General features: G+C 28.9%; 1 protein-coding gene across 2 annotated transcripts; it reads left to right on the top strand.

Moving 5' to 3' along the window:
- The first annotated feature begins 12,905 nt into the window (after positions 1-12,905).
- Positions 12,906-14,796, top strand: LOC122280903 (transcription factor MYC2-like). 2 transcript variants are annotated; one of them, XM_043092025.1, is made up of 2 exons: positions 12,906-14,219; positions 14,295-14,796. In XM_043092025.1, exons 1-2 carry the CDS (start codon positions 13,094-13,096, stop codon positions 14,552-14,554), a joined length of 1,386 nt encoding a protein of 461 aa, XP_042947959.1. In that variant the 5' UTR covers positions 12,906-13,093; the 3' UTR covers positions 14,555-14,796. The 2 variants fall into 2 exon arrangements, with proteins under 2 accessions (XP_042947959.1, XP_042947958.1); XM_043092024.1 differs by having other exon boundaries at positions 12,908-14,796.
- The last annotated feature ends 5,278 nt before the right edge of the window (positions 14,797-20,074 follow it).

Genomic DNA, 20,074 nt, shown 5'->3' with positions numbered 1-20,074 from the left:
ACTAGAAATCATATATGTTTTGACATAGTCACATAAACAGCTCACACAAAATCAGAAACCTTTGCCATACACACAGTGACACAAAATCAGTCCAACAACAGACCTATGTGAAAACTGAAAAAAAATATATATGTTTTCATTTGTTTGAAGGATCATTACTTAAAATATGTCATATTAAGCTAACAAAATCCTTTGTGATATATAATTAAATCCTATGTGAAACGCTAACAAAAGCTAACAAAAGAATATAACAATAACAAGGCTCAAAGCCAAAGAACTCAATCTCCAAACTTCTATTAAAATGAAATTATGAGAAATGGTTGCAACATAACAACCAAAGATCAGGCATGTCTCATTTAAGACCTTGTCCACTATCTTCTAGAAATTATTTCTACTTCAAAAGGTTCTAAACTTAATTATGGTAGTTCAGAGTGATTCCTTAGTCAAGAAGGTCGAGATTCTGTTAAAGGAGCCACCATGTGGTGCAACTCAGCAAGAATAAGGAGCAGACTAGACATTGAGACTATTGACCACTTCAAACAGAACTACCAAGAGTTTATAGTCATTATTATGAGATAAGCATGACATAAATCTAAAAGTGGGAAGCAACAAACATCCCAGATGGCAATTGACTTAAATAACTTTTTTGTTTTCTTTAGATATCAAAGTGATCAAATCTGAAAGAATTTTAGTATGATTGTTATATACTAAGCGCTCGGTTTCGTTTAGGGTTTTTGTTGGGTAAGTCTAGTTTAGAAATTATTGAACTAGCTAGAATGCTAATATGCAAGTGGAACACATTATAGAGTCTAATGAACGTCCGAGATCGGAAGAGGCAGAAGTTTTGTGGTGAATTTTATCTAACAAATCAAACTCATTTAACTTTGCTTAATGGATAACCATAGACGCAGAAACTAAAGGAAAATTGTAACAAAACATAATCAAATTAACCAAAACAAGATGAACTATCAACCAACAAAATTTTCACACTATTACAGAAGCACCTACTTCCATGGATTGGCACAATGATGAAGACGATGGCATGGGGCAACAGAGTTTTGATTGGCAGAGGATGCTAGGATTTCAACGATGCAAGATTGAGGGAATTTGGTGTTTACGTTGCATACTACCATCGAAGGCTATTATTTGTAGGGAAACGTAAGAACCAATGGGAAAATATTCTCTTTTGCTTTTTATCTTAAATTCTCCTACTTTTTATATCCTTAAAATAGTTGGTTTATTTTGAGTACCTCAATCTATACTTAAAACTTTTAATTTTATTGCTGTTATCAACGTTTTATGAGTGAAAATGATGCGGAAGAAAAAAGAAAAAAATATTTAGAAGTTTGATGGGAAGAATGAATGAATATGGTAGAAAGAATGATGATCTCACGCGAAGTTGTTGAAATCGATGATCTTCTGACCGATATGAATTCAAACAAGTCAAGGAAGTCTCGTCGGCCACGTGAAAGTATCCATCTAAAGTTTCAATTTACTTTCTTTATTTGAGAGAAATTATGACGAGCGAAACAAACAGTACCTGGAACTTCTGTACACTGATTGACCATTTTGAAGTGATTGCCGAAAATAAATATTCTTTTCATACACCTTTCATCACGCTAGACCCTGAAAAATATTCCAAATTTATAAACTAGTCAATTTCTTTTTTGTCCTCAATTCTTGTGAATTGGACGACTCTTCGTACATATTAATAATAGTAAAATGTTTATCTATTAAAGAATGAATAAAAATATATTAAAAAATTAATGTATCTTAATATAATATATTAAATTATAAAATTATTTTTATTATAAAATAAATTTAATATATCATATAAAATTAGGTTGAATTTATTTTGTAAGATTTGTAGGTAATTATAATAATTATATTAATAATAAAATCAGATGAATAGCTATGGAGGACAGTTACTGTACACACTTTTCCCTTCCGTCGCATCATGTTATTAGGTTATACTCAACTTTCCATTTTGATTTTCATTTGCCTTCCTTGCTTCTTCTCCTTTGTGATTTCTTACTCCCTCCATAATTTTTCTATTCAACTTCCTTTTTTATCTTTCAATAACTAAACACGACATTTCTTCTCATCTCCCTGATGTGGTATCTTCTCAAGCAAGCCAGCCAACATCTTTTTAAATTACTGTTATATTGAATTTCTCTTTTCTTAAAGCAAGATTCGTGCATATGCAGTGATTATTTGCCCTGCCCTTAATTTGATCTGCAAAATCTCGCAAGGTTACCTTCTTCTCTATTTCTGTAGGAGACGTGTATACTACAAATTAAGGTTTGGTTTGAATAGTGAGATTATAATTTTTAATTTTAGATGAAAATTTAAAATATTATTTTATAATATTATTATTATTTTAAAAATTTTTAAAAATTATAATAATAAAATAAAATAATATAAAAATTTTATATCTCATTCTACTTGCTAAACTTTTACCAAACCTTTTATGTGCGCAGTTGAACTGAGTCTTACAGCCGTTACTGTTTATATTTTAGGTTTCAAGCAAAATAATTAATCGGCCTCCACGTGAAATGTGTGAGAAAAAGGAACTAAAAAGTAAAAAGGATTGGTTGATTGAGAAATGGGATAGTGAAAGGGCACCGCATTGAAGCCGCCCACACAAAACATGCATGTGTACTTGTCCTTCCAGATTCTCCGCGTTTACCAAAACCATATGGAAACCCTAATGGAAGACCAGAAGTACCTAATGGAAGTACCCCATATATACTTCCCATCCGTCTTTTCTCAATGGAAATAAAGTTCCGTTTGTTAAACAAAACTTAAATTATTTTATCTTAATTTATCATTATAATTTTTTTAAATTTTTATATAAAATATAATAAATAATTTAATTTTTAAATTATAATAATATTTTATTTATTACTATTCAAGATATCTCATATCATTTTATCTCATATAAACTGTATAATCAAATGTTACGTGAAGCGGTACTACTATACTATTCAAAATGCACCGCTCTAACTGACTACTAGGCATTTTTTATATATTTTTTTTCTTTTTATATTTTTTAAAATAAAAAATACACCCCTATACTCAAAATCACTTCTTTAATATCTAAATAAAATAAAATAAAAAGACCAACAATCAATTTGAGCAGTCACATGAGAGGGGCATACAAGCTTTTCCCTTTCGCATTTAATAGATACAATGACTCTTGTTTTAGAAGTGTTTTCCCTTTTATATCTACAATTTTTAAAAGGGTAATGATTGAATTACTAGCTTATTATTACTCATTTACTACTTATAAAATATTATTATTTATTATTATCTTTAAATATTTTTTAACATCTTTAATCATTAAAAAAAATAAAAATATATATAATTTTATTAATAATTATTTTTTTAACTATTAAGTAAAATTAAAAATTAAAAAAATTAAATACAAAAAAATAAATAAATGAGTACTAAAAGAATAATAATCCTATATTTTACTTTTCAAAAAGTTCACAGAACAAAGCAGAACTGCTTAATTTGTCACTTTGTGCCAGATTTCTGAACTTTGTGAAACTTTAACAGAAATGTTTTTATTTTTTATTTTTTTTTATTTTTTTTTATTTTTATTTTTAACTTAGTGAATTTTGTTTTTTTTAACTCAGTGATAAAATAAATATTTTAAGTGATATTGTGAATTAAAAAAAAATATTTAAGAATATAAAAAAATAAATAAAAAAAACTAAAAAAAATAACATTCGGTAACAATCCGGAGAATTGTTCGATAACTTCAGCAGTACCCATATATAAATTAATGGTTCATATATTGGTTGTTTAGCCACCGTTTGTGGGCAACTTAATTGATTTATATATAAATAATAATGAGTTGAAATAATAGAGTGAATTTTATAGAATTTATTTAAAATAAATTTAGATATATTTAAATATTAAGATAAATTTAAATATATTTATAAAAAGTTAAAAACAGTTATGAATTTAAATAGATTTTGAGTTAAAAAAAATTATGTGTCCCTATATATAAAGAGATTTTAAAATAAAATAAATTTAATTATTAAATATTTAAATATTAAACTCAATTTAAAATTAATTTAAATTAAATTCATGTCAATTCAATCTAAATTTCAAACGGAATCATTCCTGGTCGGTCTTAACTCTTAAGGTACTGTTTGGCTAAGTAGAATTTTTATCTCAAATATAAAATTTTTATCTCATCATTATAATTTTCTTAAATCTCCATACAAAATATAATAAATAATTTAACATATTTTTTACTTTTTTAAATTCTAAAATAATAATAATATTAAAATATAATATTTTAATATTTAATCTTAAAATTTAAAATTCTCATTTAAAAAATCTCAATAGATAAGCAGAATAAGTTAAAAAATTAACGGAAAGCCAAACTCTGCCTATTAGAGTCATCACACACGTTCTTGTCCATTACATGACTAAAGTCTACGTGTACGGTATTAAATTTGAGCTAATCAAAACAAGGGAAATGCTAGACCGATTGGGTTTACTTTCTTTAAAAGAAATTTTTTATTAATTAAAGGAGTAATTATTATTAAATTTTTGTATTTTTAAAAAATTTAATAATATTTAAAAAATAAATTTAAAAAATGTACTTGTCGACAATTCCCTCGGAAAGAGGTCACTTTAAAAAATAAAAAATAAAATAAAAATGATTTTACTTCAGAAAAGTTTTTCATATAAGCTGTAAGTCGTGGTTAGGTAGTAGAGCCATCTATTTAATATTTTATTATTTTTTTATCTATTTTTTATTATTTCTCACTACTCTTTTATATATTATTATTATTATTTTTCGTTACTTTTTTACTATTATTCACTAATCATCTGAAATTATCTCACTACCTAAACGTAATCTTATACTATACATCTCCATCTAATTAATGTATAATTTATAATTTTTATTATTTTATTTTAATGATTAAATATATGTGTGTTCAAATAAAATAATAAAAAAATAATAAATCACATATTAATTAAATGGAAATAACTTTCTTATAACAATTCTTTTTGTTTTAACATGTAGAGATGTGGGGGGTGGGGGGGGGGGGGGATAAAGGGATGAGTGCTAGGTTGCCGTCTAGCAATAACCATTAGGCGTGATACGCAAAACACTACATTTTAAGTTTATTTATATTTTCTATTTATATTTTTTTAACCCTTTTAAATATTATAAAAAATTTTAAATATATCAATACATTAATAATCAATTTCTTAATCAATAAATAACAAAAATTAAAAAAAAATTAAATAAACGAATAGTCAAAATAAAGAGATAAACTAAAAGGGCAAAGTAGCGTTATTCTGAGGGATATAAGCCTTCCGCCCATTTTTCTGTTTTCATGAATTTTTAACTTTGTCTTTGGTACCTGACATAACGATGTTGTACCTCAAGATCAGAAATGACATTAATAAAAATATATGTAGGGTTTTTAACGAGTCTAACAAGTCCTTACGTTTGATTTTTGAGCGAGAAGTCTTTGTAACTGTATACTTTCTAAAAAGCAAGAGATTATATTTTAAAAGAGAAATAATATTTACAGTCGTAGTTGTGTAAGCGTCGCTTAGTTTTTTTAAAAAAAATAAATTAATACGGAACCTACATAAAAACAAATTAACTTTTTTAATTATGGACCTTACTTTTTTTCAAACCGATCGCTCAGTATTTGTATACTTCACGATTGTATAAAGCATCACTCTTTTTAAAATAAAAAAACTGAAAATTAAATTATTTCAAAAGTTTAAGTTCATAAAAAGGTTTGGGTTTACTTTAGGAATCTTAAAAAATATTTAATAGAAAATTTTGGTTATTTAGATATTTCATGTAAAGTACTTTTTAATTTTAAATAAGTTAAAAAGTACTATTCTAGATAATATAAAATGTAATTCTAGTTTTGAAAGGATGAAAAATATTTATATAATTTTTTGATAATTACAATTTTTAAACTCTTAAGAATATGAGCATAATTTTTAAAAAATAAAATAATTTTTTTATGTTATTTATACCTTAAAATGTTCTTTTATAAACAAATGTAACATATTCAAAAGTACTTTAACTATATATTTACCAAATAGTTTATAATTTTTTAATAATAAAATTTATTACTTAAGCTATAATTTATAAAATTATAATTTATATTTCCCACCACCATAAAGCTATAAATTATAGATTTCATATTATATTCTTAACATTTCCTCCCATACGTGGATTAGATTCTTTTATAATGAGTAGATTAACTAAATAGGATAAAATAGAGTCAGTGTTTAAGTTCAAGACATTTTATCTGATATTATATAACATCACTATATTTTAAAAATTTATATTAATAAAAAAATATAAATTTAATTATTTATATTATATTTTATTAAAAATAAATTATATTTATAATCATAAATACGTAAACATATACATAATCTTTTTAAAAATAAGTAAATAAATATAAAATACATATAAAAAATTTAATTTTTTAATAATATATTATACTCTTTTAAAAAAATTATACAATACTTACGTAATCTACAGGTATATCAAACGTTAACTCTTTAATAGATACAAAAAGTTATGCTACTCACGTGGGGTGGCCCCATCCGTGTCGAAACTTTGCACACGTCTCATGATTAAGTCCATGTTGAATGGCTAAGATCCATTTCATGCCTATGAAAGAAGCCTTTTTTTTTTTTTTTTAAATTAGAAAGTTAAACAAGACAAGGGAGGCCATGAAAGGCCAGAGAACGTACGACTAATGAAGACATGGAACAGTATAAGTTGAATTATTGCGTGAATGTTTGGACTGGTTTCCTTATATAAAATTAAATTATTTTATTTTATATAATTATTATAATTTTTTTATATAAAATATAATAAATAATTAAAAATTTTCAGATTTGAAAATAAAATTATTATTAAAAAATTATATTATTATAAAATAAATCATCTCTCCTCTTATTAAACTGTACAATCCAAGCCTTATATATTAAACAGTATGGCTGCGTTTGGGTACTGTCAAGCGTCAACTGAGATATTCTCAATATTTATTATTATTATTTATTATTTTATTTATTTATTTATTATTTATTATTTTATTATTATTTTATATATTTTTTATTATTATTTACAATTCTTTTCTAACACTTTTTAACACCTGAATCCACCTTAAGTGCCTGTGAGTCAATGATTCGTTCGTGGGGTGTGACAGTGTGTGCAGTGCTGTTTGTCGAGCATGTTAATGCACGAAATCACGCGCAGATGACCTTTTGCTTCCGGGTCTGACTTTCCCATCTCCTTGCGGACTAAACGGGGTGCTGAATAAGAGCTTGTCTGCTTGCTTAATGCTCGACGTAACAAGTTTTAAAAATGAAAAAATTTAGTTAGAAGCGTTACTGTATATTAAAATTTATATTAATTTAATGTGATTAGTTAAATAATAAATTTTATTAAAAATAATATTAATTTAGATTAATATTTGTTCGTAATAAAACTTTTTGAGAATACGAAGAAGATTATAATCTTCCTGTGAAAATTGTATGATGTACCCAAGGGACTTGCGGTTTGAAAACAACTTGAAAGATATACTATATTTAAAAAAAAAAAACTCTGTACACCGAACTTATATATATTTTTTATTTTATACTATAATGAGATAATATTATCTATTAATCTTTATATTTATTTAAAAAAATAAAAGAATCATTTAATAATAATAAAAATTTTATATTTTATTAATATGGCATGGACAGAGTTATTTTGACGAATGAAGAATTAGAGCCGAATGTTTCTGACCAAAACCTGCATCCAGAAATCCTGCATAATCTTTCCTCTTAGGAATGATATTTATAAATATAAATAAAATTAATTTTTTAATAATAAATCTTATTTATTTTAAAAAAATATAAACCCTTCTATAATTCATAATTATATTTAATATTATTCTTTTATAAATCTTTGTGACAGAAATTTTTATTTGTTTATTTTTAATATTTTATAATAGACGAGAGAGATTCGTCTACATCATCTAGTGACCTAGTCATTCACATCGAGAATTGCACCGATGAAAATAATAATAATAACAAAATTGTTATTTTGAGTTTTTACCTTTTTGTAATGTTTAAATTTTAACTTTTATAAAATTAATATACTAATTTTAAGAAAAATTGATACATTAATTAATAGTTTACTGTTAAAAAAATATAATAATATGATTGATACGTGAAATTCATATTCCACGTGACAATTTTTAACTAACTGAATTGAATATATTGATATCGCATATATTAGTCAATAAGAGACTGACACAAGCTGGGTGGAAATTAAGCTTTGCAAGGCAATCAGGCTGCTCATGTTGCTGCAAAACTTGGCATGTGTTTAGAAAATGAGTATGCATGGATTGGGGATGGTCCCCAAGCAGTTTTGAGTATGCGTATGTATAAGTTGAAAATTAAGGTCTCTTGATTGAAAAAAGATAAAAATCGTATACTAATGTTGTAATTAATTAAAATACAGATATATATATTGTGGGTTAAAGTAGGTGCCTATATATATATAGACAATGAGACATTTGCATGTCAAAGCAGACATGTTCTCCGTGAAGTATTTGTGCTTATAACAGGTCATATATATAGAGGCGTGTTTCATGTAAGCAGGGTCAGGATGAAGATAAATATTAAAAAATGATTATATAAAAGTAAATTTATAAATTAATATCTTTTGATATAATATATCATATAGTAAAATTATTTTTATTATAAAATAAATTAAATAGATCATATAAAATTATATTAATTTATAAATTTATTTTTATATATTTGTTTTATAGCGGTTCTATGCGATGACAGACCACCAACCGTACGCGGCGGCGAATACTAATAATGATAAAGAAGAAACAGCCGTTGGATCCAGCATGATCTCCGTTAGACCTGGACGTGATACACTACATAATTACACCACGACTTGACCCACATCTAAGTTCACGAATCACAACGCATCTAAGTTCATAACGTGAATCTCACAGCGACGCCGACGCGCCAACGATCAAACTTGATTGGATGTAATCGGCAATTTTTTGAATTTAAGGAAAACGACAGACAGCCCTCCAGCTATTAATTTTTTATTTTTTAAATTCTTTATTTTACTTAATAATTAAAGAAATTATTTTTAATAAAATTATATATATTTTAAATTTTTTCAAGGATGTTAACAAAATATTTCAAAAATGATAAAAAAATGTTAAATCCTTTATAAGTAGTAAATGGATAGTAATAAAATAGTAAAAATGATTTTGTGATCCAAATTCGATCTCAAAATCCATTTTATATATTTTTATTAAATTAATTAAAATTTTCAACTTATTTTTTATACCTCAAGTATTTATTATAAAAAATAAAAATAAAATAAAATAAATGTTGTATGTAAAAATGATAAGTAAAATTATATATTTATTATATGACGTGTAAAACATATTTGTGATGGTGAAGATGATCCATTATCTATGGTCTTATTAAGAAAAGGAAATGAAAAAATATGGTTTTAGTAGTTAGTGATTAAGAAATTAATTTTTTAAAAATGGGGTTATTTAGTTATTGGTTCTTCAATTTTAAAAGAAAGAAATCCATAGACTTTAATTTAATAGCAATAAATTTTGTGGTTGATTAGCTTCGATTCATCCTCTAACAAATATAAAAGAGAAAAAATACATATAACAAGGTGGAGCTGGAAGGTGACTCACTCCAAGCCATACAAGCTTTGCAGGGGGATCAAGAGGTGTGGTGCATTTCTAGCATGTTCCTTTTCGAAACTAAGTTAGGACTTGTAAAGTTTGCAAGGTGGGAAGTCTCTCATATTAGGAGAGATGGTAATGTTGTAGCTCACATTCTTGCAAAGAATGCTCTTTCCATTTTAGATTGTATCATCACCATGGAGGAATACCCTACGTGTATTTCTAGTTTATTGAAATGAAAAGTTCTAAAGACTTGTTTCTGCCTTCAAAAAAAAAAAAAGACAAATTACTAGGCCGGACAAGTTAAAATCCGAACATGACGGCAATGGATCAAAAGTAGGTGCCGTTTAATTAATTTGAAAAAGTTAGGCTCGGTAGGTTGTGAAATTGTATTAACGGGTCGTGTTCGTGTCGTATCAAAGTATGTATATTATACTATATAACTAAATTCTAACTTAATCCGTTAAGTTTATCGTGTCAAAATTTTAAACCTTAACACGATCCGTTAACATAACGGGTCGTGTCGTGTCAATCCGTTTTGACCCATTAGTAAATATTAGAAAATAAGTTAACACGACAACATGATACAATACAAATCCGTTTTAAACTGTTTATGTAAATGAATTGAATAGACCCGAAATTAACCAGTTTGATCTTATTAAATTTAACATAATTTTATATAAATTTTAAAATCATAGTATTTATAAAAATTATAAAGTTAACTACAACTTTAAAATTACAATTCAAACAATAAAAATATCGAAATTGAAATTCTAACAATTTTACTTTTAAGTATCACGGTATAATTATAATTTTAACTTTCTTAACATATCATATCGGGTTGACCTGTTATCAACCCGTTAAGCAATCGTGTCTTAACGGATCAACCCATTTTGATCTGAACTCATTAAAATTAAACCCTAACTCGTTATTATTGTGTCGTATTCGTGTTAGTTAACAGATCATGTAAAATATTGTCACCCCTAAGCTTAGGGTAGTTACACAAAATTAAAAATTTCATTTTATCTAATTTTAATTTATCATTACAATTTTTTAAATTTCTATATAAAATATAATAAATAATTGAACTTTTTTAAATCTTAATATAAAATTAATATTAAAAAATTATATTATAATTATATTTTTTTTATTACTATTTAAAATATCTCATTTCATTTTATTTCATCTATATAATCAAACAGGACGTTAAACTCCTAGATGCGATTAATGCAAATAAGAGGAATTGAGATAAATTAGTTAGAATCTTAAAAAGAATATATTTTATAAGGTAAGTTGGATTCTATTTTAAGAAAGAAAATATATCTTCACAAAATGAGAACATCTTTACAAATGGGGGCTCTAGGGATGTTCTATGTATGACTGCTCTAGGCCTAGACTAGAATTTAATTATATTGAGTAATATGTAAGGGTATAAGAGATTGTAAAATTGTCAATTATAGTAATTTTTATCTTTAAACACCTTGTGGACGTAACCTTTCATGTCGAATTATGTAAAATTTTTATATCTTTTTATTTACTTTTATTCACTTATTTATTATTTATTTTCTAGATAAATGCAAAAAGTATCGCATCAAAGTTTGAATTATCATCATGGGTTGGGGATGATTCTTTCCTTTATTTTGATTTGTTGTGTAAATTTAGGTATTAAAAATTAAAATATTATTTTTTAATATTATTATTTTAAAATTTTAAAAAATTAAATTATTTATTATATTTTATAAAAAATTTTAAAAATTATAATAATGATTTGAGATTAAATTAATTTTTTTTACCGAATAAACGGACCTTAATTTATACGAACACGAACGTTTTCAACGTGTGCAGGGTGGAATTAAAGAACATAAAACATATTGGAACAAAGGACATAAACGATACAGGCTAGGTTCAGTGAATTTAGAAGTGCATGCACGATATAATTTAAAAAAGTCACATGTTTTTCATACGCGCGTCTTTAGTGTTGATTGGATTGATGATGGATACATAGGTAAATTAATTACGTAGAAAAGACAACGGAACAACCTCGTAAGAAGCTGCGAGAGAATTAACATTACAAAATCAAAGTGGTCTAAGAATGTTGTATATTAATTTTATACTTTAAAGGGTGATCTTTCTTTTTTGGGATAAAACATCTCCATTATCACTCCCCCGCACACGCGGTGAAATGGCCTCAAAATGCCAAATAGATAACATATTCGCGTTATGTCACGTGCCCAACTCTTAATAAAACAATAACATGCACAAGTTTTAATAGAAACTTTTACCCCCATATACTAATGTTACGATTTGTTATTTTTAACATTTTATTTTAATGTTTATATATGTGTGTTTAAATATAAATATAAAAATAATAAATCGCGTATTAATTAAATAGAAATATCACGTGTAATGAAAATCTTTCGTGTAGCATTTCACGTGGTAGAAACAACAATAGATCTACCGCAAGAAAATGTTTTTTTTTTTGTGAGGAGGTATTTAGTATGAGCACCGAAAAGTTAAAACGAATATTTGCAACTGGAATACCAATCACAGGATCATGCTATTTTTGAAAAGATATAAGATAACAAGGGTCGCCGAAAATATGGACGGTGCTACGTTAACCGTTATCGGCGATCGTTAGTTAATTATAGTTTTTTTTTTTAATACGTGATTTTTAAAAAAAAAAATTAATAATATTATTAAAAAATATTTTTTTAAATACAAAATTGAAAAATTTTAAAAATTGTGAGCAGTAGCTTCAAGTGGCGTGTGTGAACGGTACCACTATCATTTTCCCGAAAATATACGTAGGATGCCGAAAGCAACAGCGTTGTCTATAAATGGTTGCGAGCCATGAGTCATGACAGCGTGCGTGCACGAAAAATATCCATGTTAGTGATTTAACTGTTGAGGTGTTTATCACATGGTTTGTGGGTACAAATAGTAGTACTAATGCTGAAAACGACCGCCCAAAGATGGTACATAATGCTTCTCTTTCGTAGGTGGCATTTTACTGCTAGATGAATGAGAACTCACATTACCTATTACGGGATAAGTATTAAAAAAGTATTGACTTATGAGGGCGGGTGTTAAAAAATAAATTTCATATTATTTATAAATAAAGTACTAGACATATTAATAAATAATAAGTAACCATCTCTTTTGATTTTACGAAATGAGTTACCCTAGCTGCCCTAGTGAATTTATTCAGCCATGAACTCATTTTCTATTCTTTGCGGCTTCACACTCTTCGTTGCTACCATTCCTTCGCTTTTATAATCAGTACTGACTCAGTCAAAGACGCTAAGAGAGAGATCATCTCAATAAGAACAAAGAGAAGCAAATATTGGAGGAGATCAATGTCTTCCTCTCCTTCTTCTTCGCTTGTTTCCGTTTCTCATGAGGCCTCACCAACGCTTCTACAACGGCTGCAGTTCTTACTTCAAAGCCGGCCTGGATATTGGTGGGTCTACTCCATCTTTTGGCAAACAACCAAAGACAGCAACGGTTGTGTTGTTTTATCATGGGGTGATGGTCATTTTCGTGGCACCAGAGGCTTCGTCTCCAAAGCGTCCAACAAAGCCGATGTCGACCCACATATATACGGGTTCGGTTTGGAGAAAAAGAAGACGAGCAAAGTACTCCAAGATCTTTTTGCTGAGGACATAGACCTAGATGGAGAAATGGATCAGACTCATGCCGGCCTATTGTACTTTTACGCCCTCTCAGAGGCACGTTCATTTACTGTCCGCGATGGTGTTCTTGGCCGCGCATATAGCTGTGGGGCGTACATTTGGTTGACTGGTGATCACGACCTTCAGTTCTACGAGTGTGAGAGAGTTAAAGAAGCTCGTATGCATGGTATTCAGACTTTACTTTGCGTTGCAACTTCACGTGGGGTTATTGAACTGGGTTCTTCGGATGTGATTAAAGAAGATTGGAGTTTGGTGCAACTGGTCAAGTCCCTTTTCGATGCTGAAAACACCAGTTCTCAGGTCTTAAAGCAGTCAAGCCATCTGGGTCAGATGGCAATTACTGCCAAACGGGATCTTCCTTTTCTGGATATTGGAATGTGTTCACAGCCTCAGAAGGAGTACTTCACCTTGCAAGGGAAGCAAACGGAAGTCGATGCAATTAAAGAAGGTGCTGGTCTTGCCCGTTCATCATCTGACTCGGGGCCTTCTGATTCCGATGGCAATTTCGCCTCTGAAAAAACTGAGAACGTTCGACTGAAGAAAAGAGGGAGAAAGCCAGCATCGACGGATCGAGAATCCCCTCTAAACCACGTGGAGGCGGAGAGGCAGCGGCGAGAGAAGCTTAACCATCGGTTCTACGCGCTCCGCTCGGCTGTTCCCAATGTGTCGAAGATGGACAAGGCATCTTTACTTGCTGATGCAGTCGTTTACATCAATGAGCTCAAGGCCAAAATTAAGAACCTGGAAGCAAAACTTAAAGCACAGTCTCCGAGCGCCAACATTAATAGTGGTATGAGTACTTTTATGTATGAAAACCAAAGCAAATTAGCTACCAATATTGTTCATCCCACAAGGACATCATCAGGTTTTACAACCAATACGATAGAGGTGGAGGTGGAGATTGTTGGATCAGAAGCCTTGATAAGAGTGCAATGTCCTGACGTGAACTACCCGCACGCAAGATTGATGAATGCAATTAGAGACCTTCAGCTTCAAATTCATCATGCTAGCATATCAAGCGTGAAGGAGCTGATGCTTCAAGACGTTGTGGTTAAAGTTCCTGATGGATCTGAAAGTACTGGAGAGGCTATGAGAAGTGCTATTCTTCAAAGAATGCGGAGTTAGTCTATTGTATGTATCTTATCACGTTAATCTTCATTCACCATCTCCTATTTAATTTGCGTGTAACTGTAACCTAAGGCTAAGACAATTAAGCTTCTGAGATGACTAAGAATTAGCTAGCCTTGTTCCAGAAAGTAAATCATGTTCTGTATTTGTACTTTTTCTTTCTTTCAGCTTTCTTCTTCTTCGTTTTCAGTTTAATTTTGCTTCAAGTGAATAATAATATTTTGAGTTTCTCGAGATCAGATGAAAACTAGTTTCCCCAATTAGTAGCAGTGTCAAACGAGTAAAGATCAATCTTATAAAGATACAACATTTTGTTTTTGATTATAAGTAATCAAAATATAATTAATAATATAGAAATATCTAAAATATTGCATTAGTAATCGTAGCTAATGCCATTACATACAATTGTCTCCAGAAGACCAAGGAGATTATACAAGATGAAAGATAGAAGATTTAACTCAAAAGGCAGATTCGCAGCCTCGGCCGGCCCTCAATATAGAGTATTCAGTGTCGAGACACAGACCCACCCAATGGCCCTGGAGTCTGGTCACGAAAGTGGTAGATCCAGGCCCATTATACCCTTAATTTGGATGAACAATAACAAATGGGCCACCGGACCAAAGTTTCAACTATATAACATAAAAGCAAGCCCATCCCATCTCCTATTCCACATTTCGTAAACGTGGCATTTTTCGTAACCGTTGGGTTTAATTTATTTCTTAATTTCATTTTTCTTAAAATATATTTCAAAGGTTAATAAGCAACGCTACCTAATCATCCCTCCACAGTGAATGATACTAGGTAGAATATAGAATATTTTCCATTTCCATTTCGAAGTAATGTCATTATTTCAGTTAAATCCCTTTATTTTTAATGTAATTTGAAATTCAAGCTTGAAACCTAAATCTAATTTTTAAAATCATGTGACCCAAACAAAATATTTGAATTTTAAAGATCCTAATTTGAAATTTAGTATAAGCAGGCATTTTGTCGTCTCTCACCCTATATATTAAAAGGCAAAACGTAGAAATTAATAATCCATGCCATTTTAATTAAGTACTCACCAACATCATTACCTTATAATGAATATTAATATATAGAGATGTTCGTCATGTGGTGGTATATAGGTAGGTAATCCTTCCGGCCAAGTCTATAAGCTTACAGCTAGCTAGCATATATGCATTTTGTTAGGTTGTTTCTTTCACCAACCAGCATGAAATTAAAATAGTACTCGAGCGTCCGTCGAGTAGACAATTAATATCCTCACGATTAGTATCCACCTAGTACCATGATACTTTTGTTTTTCCCTAGGTCAGCCAACAGCCCATCTTATATATATATATATATATATGATATTAGAGATCGATCCAATATTACCATATAATTAGTGATCACTGAGATTAACGAAGGACTGTACAGCATGCAGTTCCTTTTCTTTGCATAGAATCGTCCATTAATGAATTCTATACGCTTCGTACACAGTCAAAGTTGGGTGAGAGTACAGCCCAAACAAAATAAGGAAATTGCTCTATCGTTTTGATTAAGTACTCTTAATTAGTGCTCATCTATTGATTCATCCGGCCGACACTGTACTTATATATATATATTCTTTCATCCAGCTTGAGTATCTTCTCAGGAACATATTCGGAGAAACTTGCATTGGCCAAGAAAGCCATCGATCTCTTCATCAGGCATCAAGAAATGAATTCGAAGTGACGAAAATCAGTACTGGTACAACAACATATATATATATATATATATATATATATAAAGGGTTTGTTGGGTAGCATGAGATCGAACGTTAACATTTAGTTTCTTGATCTAATTGGATTATTGAAACGATGATAAAATACTATTAACTACACCAAGAATACTAAAACATTTTCTTTTAAGAAATGAGAAAAAATATTGAATAAAAAAATTTTAAAGTTAAAAATTTATTTAAATATAATTTTTTATTTTACAATTTGTAAAAATTATATTGATTTGTGTGTTTTATTTTGAAGTCTGATAAAAATTGTATGGATTCTTGTCTTTAAATAATGATTTGATAAAGTTTTAAAAATTTGAAATTAAAAAATATTTTAATTTTAAATAATATTTGAGAATGAAGTTATGCAAGTTTTGAAAATTTTATTACTAATCATTGTATGACTGACTGTGTCCAAGCAATATCCCCTTAATGTCGGCTACACGAAGAACTTAGGTCGACCCAAAAGTCGTCTAGAAGTTGAGAGTTAAAAAAGAGACGTCTAGAAGACAGAAACAGAGCACAATTGAATTTTAATAAAAAATGCAATTTTCTCACTTCGTTAAAATAATTGCTAGTTACCTCAAGTCATAACTATGCAATTGGCCCGGTTGGAATTCTGCCAATCATGAATTGAAAATTAATTTGCAACATTTTTATATTACATAAATGACCAAAAAATTTATTTTTTTAAAACAGTACTAATGTTACGTATCTTTATATATATAAAGTGGCTATCTAACGGAATTTTATTGGTTTAACGGTTTTTGTTGTTTTACCGTTAAAATTAACGCCGTTAGTTACATGAATAAATTAAAGTGGCTCTCTCTTCTTAAAAGTTCTTAATTTTTTAATCTCTCTCTCCCCAATCACTTATGAATAAATTCATAATTATTAAAATTCATGCAGCATGCATAATCCTGTAACCTATGCATTGATGATCATTTATTTATGAGGTATATTAGATATCTATATATATATATATATTCTATTATATATATCTATATAAATTATATAAATATATATTCTATATTCTATTATATATATATATGATCTTTTATATAAATTATAATTTATATATCAATTTATTTATGTGATTTAAAATTTTTATTCATTCCTTATATAAACAAAGAGAAATGTAAAATAATTAAGTTTAAATATATTTACCAACTACATTTATGAATACAATTATCCTAATAAAATATTATTTATTTATCAATTTAAATTCATTATGAAACATTAAAATCAAATAATAATATCTTATAAAAACCTTAGTATTTTATTTCTTTATAAAAATTATGTTACTTTTTAAAAATAATCGCTTTATTAAATTAAGAAAACGTGCTATGCACGTTCCTTTACTGTTAACAGTTTATCTCCTGTGCTGCACATGTTTGTTTCAAGATTCCTTTTTTTTTTTTTTTTTTTTTTTTATAAATTCTAAATGCTTTAAAACTGATTTAAGTCTATCTTACCATTTGATGTTAAAATTTATATATTTTTTTTCTAAAAATATTACATTATTATTCAAAATGTTTTCCTTAATAAAAATAATATTTCTATACACTGGACGAACATCCCTTGGACGTTGCCCAACTACTAGTGTTTATAAAATTATATCAATTTGTATAATTATTTTATATAATTTTTTTTATAAATATAACAGTAATAAAAAAATATCTATATTATGAGACATGCCCACCAATACATACTGAGCATCATAGTAACAGCATCGAACATGATTAATTAATTCCTAGTCACCGCAAACTTGAGAGCTGAGAGCAGTGAGAGTACGTCAGTTTGGTCGTGAAATTCTTCGGAACAGGCCTCCTGCACCGGCCTTTACAGTAACAGAAGCATCGAACCGATGGAGTTTATGGGCACATTGTGCAGAAAACCTAATAAATGATGATAGAAGCTAGCCAGCTAGCTGAAATAAGTACCAAGTTGAATTAGCTACTGCATGCCAGCTATCCAGTACTGGCAGGAATTCATGAGTCTAGTGCTTTATTTTCTCATGAATTAGTGGTGCTTTGTACTACTGCATGAATGCGTTCCAACCAGCTCTCAGCCGAACCAGATTTTATAATTAATTGCAGACAACTCCATGCTTGATTTCTGTCATGCTTTTGACTTGTTGGCACAAGGTCATGTGTCATGTGTGGGTGTTTTTCATATAATGTATTTATTGGCCGAGCGGCACTACTAACTTACAATATAATTACTTACCCAAGTACTTACAACTTAATTGCATGCATGCGAGCCATAATTTGGTAGGTTTTCTCGGTTGAGAGCTGCATTACTCATTTTGTTTAAGGATATGGTCATTCAACGTGTAAAACACAAACGCACGCAAGTTCATGAGCATGGGCATAACATGATGTCTTGATCATCAACGGCGGCGACATGATATATCAAACGCCAACTGGCATATTAATTCATGGTGAACCCAATGCATCGATATAATTCTGTCCCACCGTGTGATATTTTTTGTGCCACAGATGCAGACCCAAATGGAAAATTATACCAATTAATTAAGTACACCAATACATGTAGTTATATTGTCCCTTTCGGGATTAATGATCTAGATCAGACGAGGTGCCTGACTGTACATCAACCGTTTAACCTAACCGCGATTTATTGTTTCAACTGTTCATCAACCATCACGAATTGGAATTGATCGAAATGACTTGAAGACAACGTCAGAAATTAGCAACCAATTTAAAACGATATATTTTGATTTAAATAAATATATTTTGCAACGATATAATTTCACTAGAAATAATTAACAATATTGAAACTATTGGAGTACTAGATGCAAATGGTGAGTATTTTTACCAACGATTTTCCAATTTGTCAGAGTACACATGATCATTAGCGATCGAGGACAATATATTAAAAATGTGACGGATTGAAATTGTTGCAAATAGAGGCAATTAGCAAGAGAAATAATTCTCATTGGGATTTCGTTTTGTCCACGTACGTGACTTTTTCTACAATCGATCAACGAAGCTATATCATGTTGTGAAAACAAAAACAGAAAAGCAAAAGGAAATAAGAAAATAAACAAACAATCAATCACACGATATAAATTTACAAGGTTCGACAACGTATCTATATTCATGAAAATGGAAAAGATTTTATAATGTGTAAAATCACAAAATATACTTTGGTATCAAATTTTACTGTTCAGTCAATCACATTATTCATAATGAACATATTTATAGGGTTACACAGTAGAAGCCTTACTTTTTACTTTTTTGTAATATTTGATTGAGCGGAGTGTTGATCATACCTTGAGTGAATTTTATGTTTGATGTTTACTCAAGTGACTTATCGATCAAACTCTATACCTAAAGTTTGCTCGAGCCACCTATCGCACGAACATTGATATATAGGTTTGGGCCTCCAAGCCTACACTCCATAGCACAAGTCTCCTTGAAAATCTACTAAAAAATCATAATGAATATTTATTGGATTGGCTCATTAAATTGGTGGCCACAACAATAAATTGGGCTCTACAAACCCAACATATGGTTGAAGATCAGAAGTTGCGTCGAAAAAGTGATAATCACCAACGACTTTTTCCCATGCAAAAGGCATACGTATATATTGTAGCGAGCAATAAACTAAAAGGAAAATGCGCTAAATTTGTAAGACAGAAGCTCAATTCGCTCAATTCGACGTCGATTTATTAAACTTATCAAATTAACATCGATATATATATATATATATCTATATAGTTGTTAAGTATTTCAAACCTCAAA

The sequence above is a fragment of the Carya illinoinensis genome, chromosome 11 (assembly GCF_018687715.1).
Source record: "Carya illinoinensis cultivar Pawnee chromosome 11, C.illinoinensisPawnee_v1, whole genome shotgun sequence".
In the NCBI taxonomy this organism is placed as follows: domain Eukaryota; kingdom Viridiplantae; phylum Streptophyta; class Magnoliopsida; order Fagales; family Juglandaceae; genus Carya; species Carya illinoinensis.
Note: the sequence above shows the minus strand (reverse complement) of the source record. Positions and strands in the feature narration are given on the sequence as shown.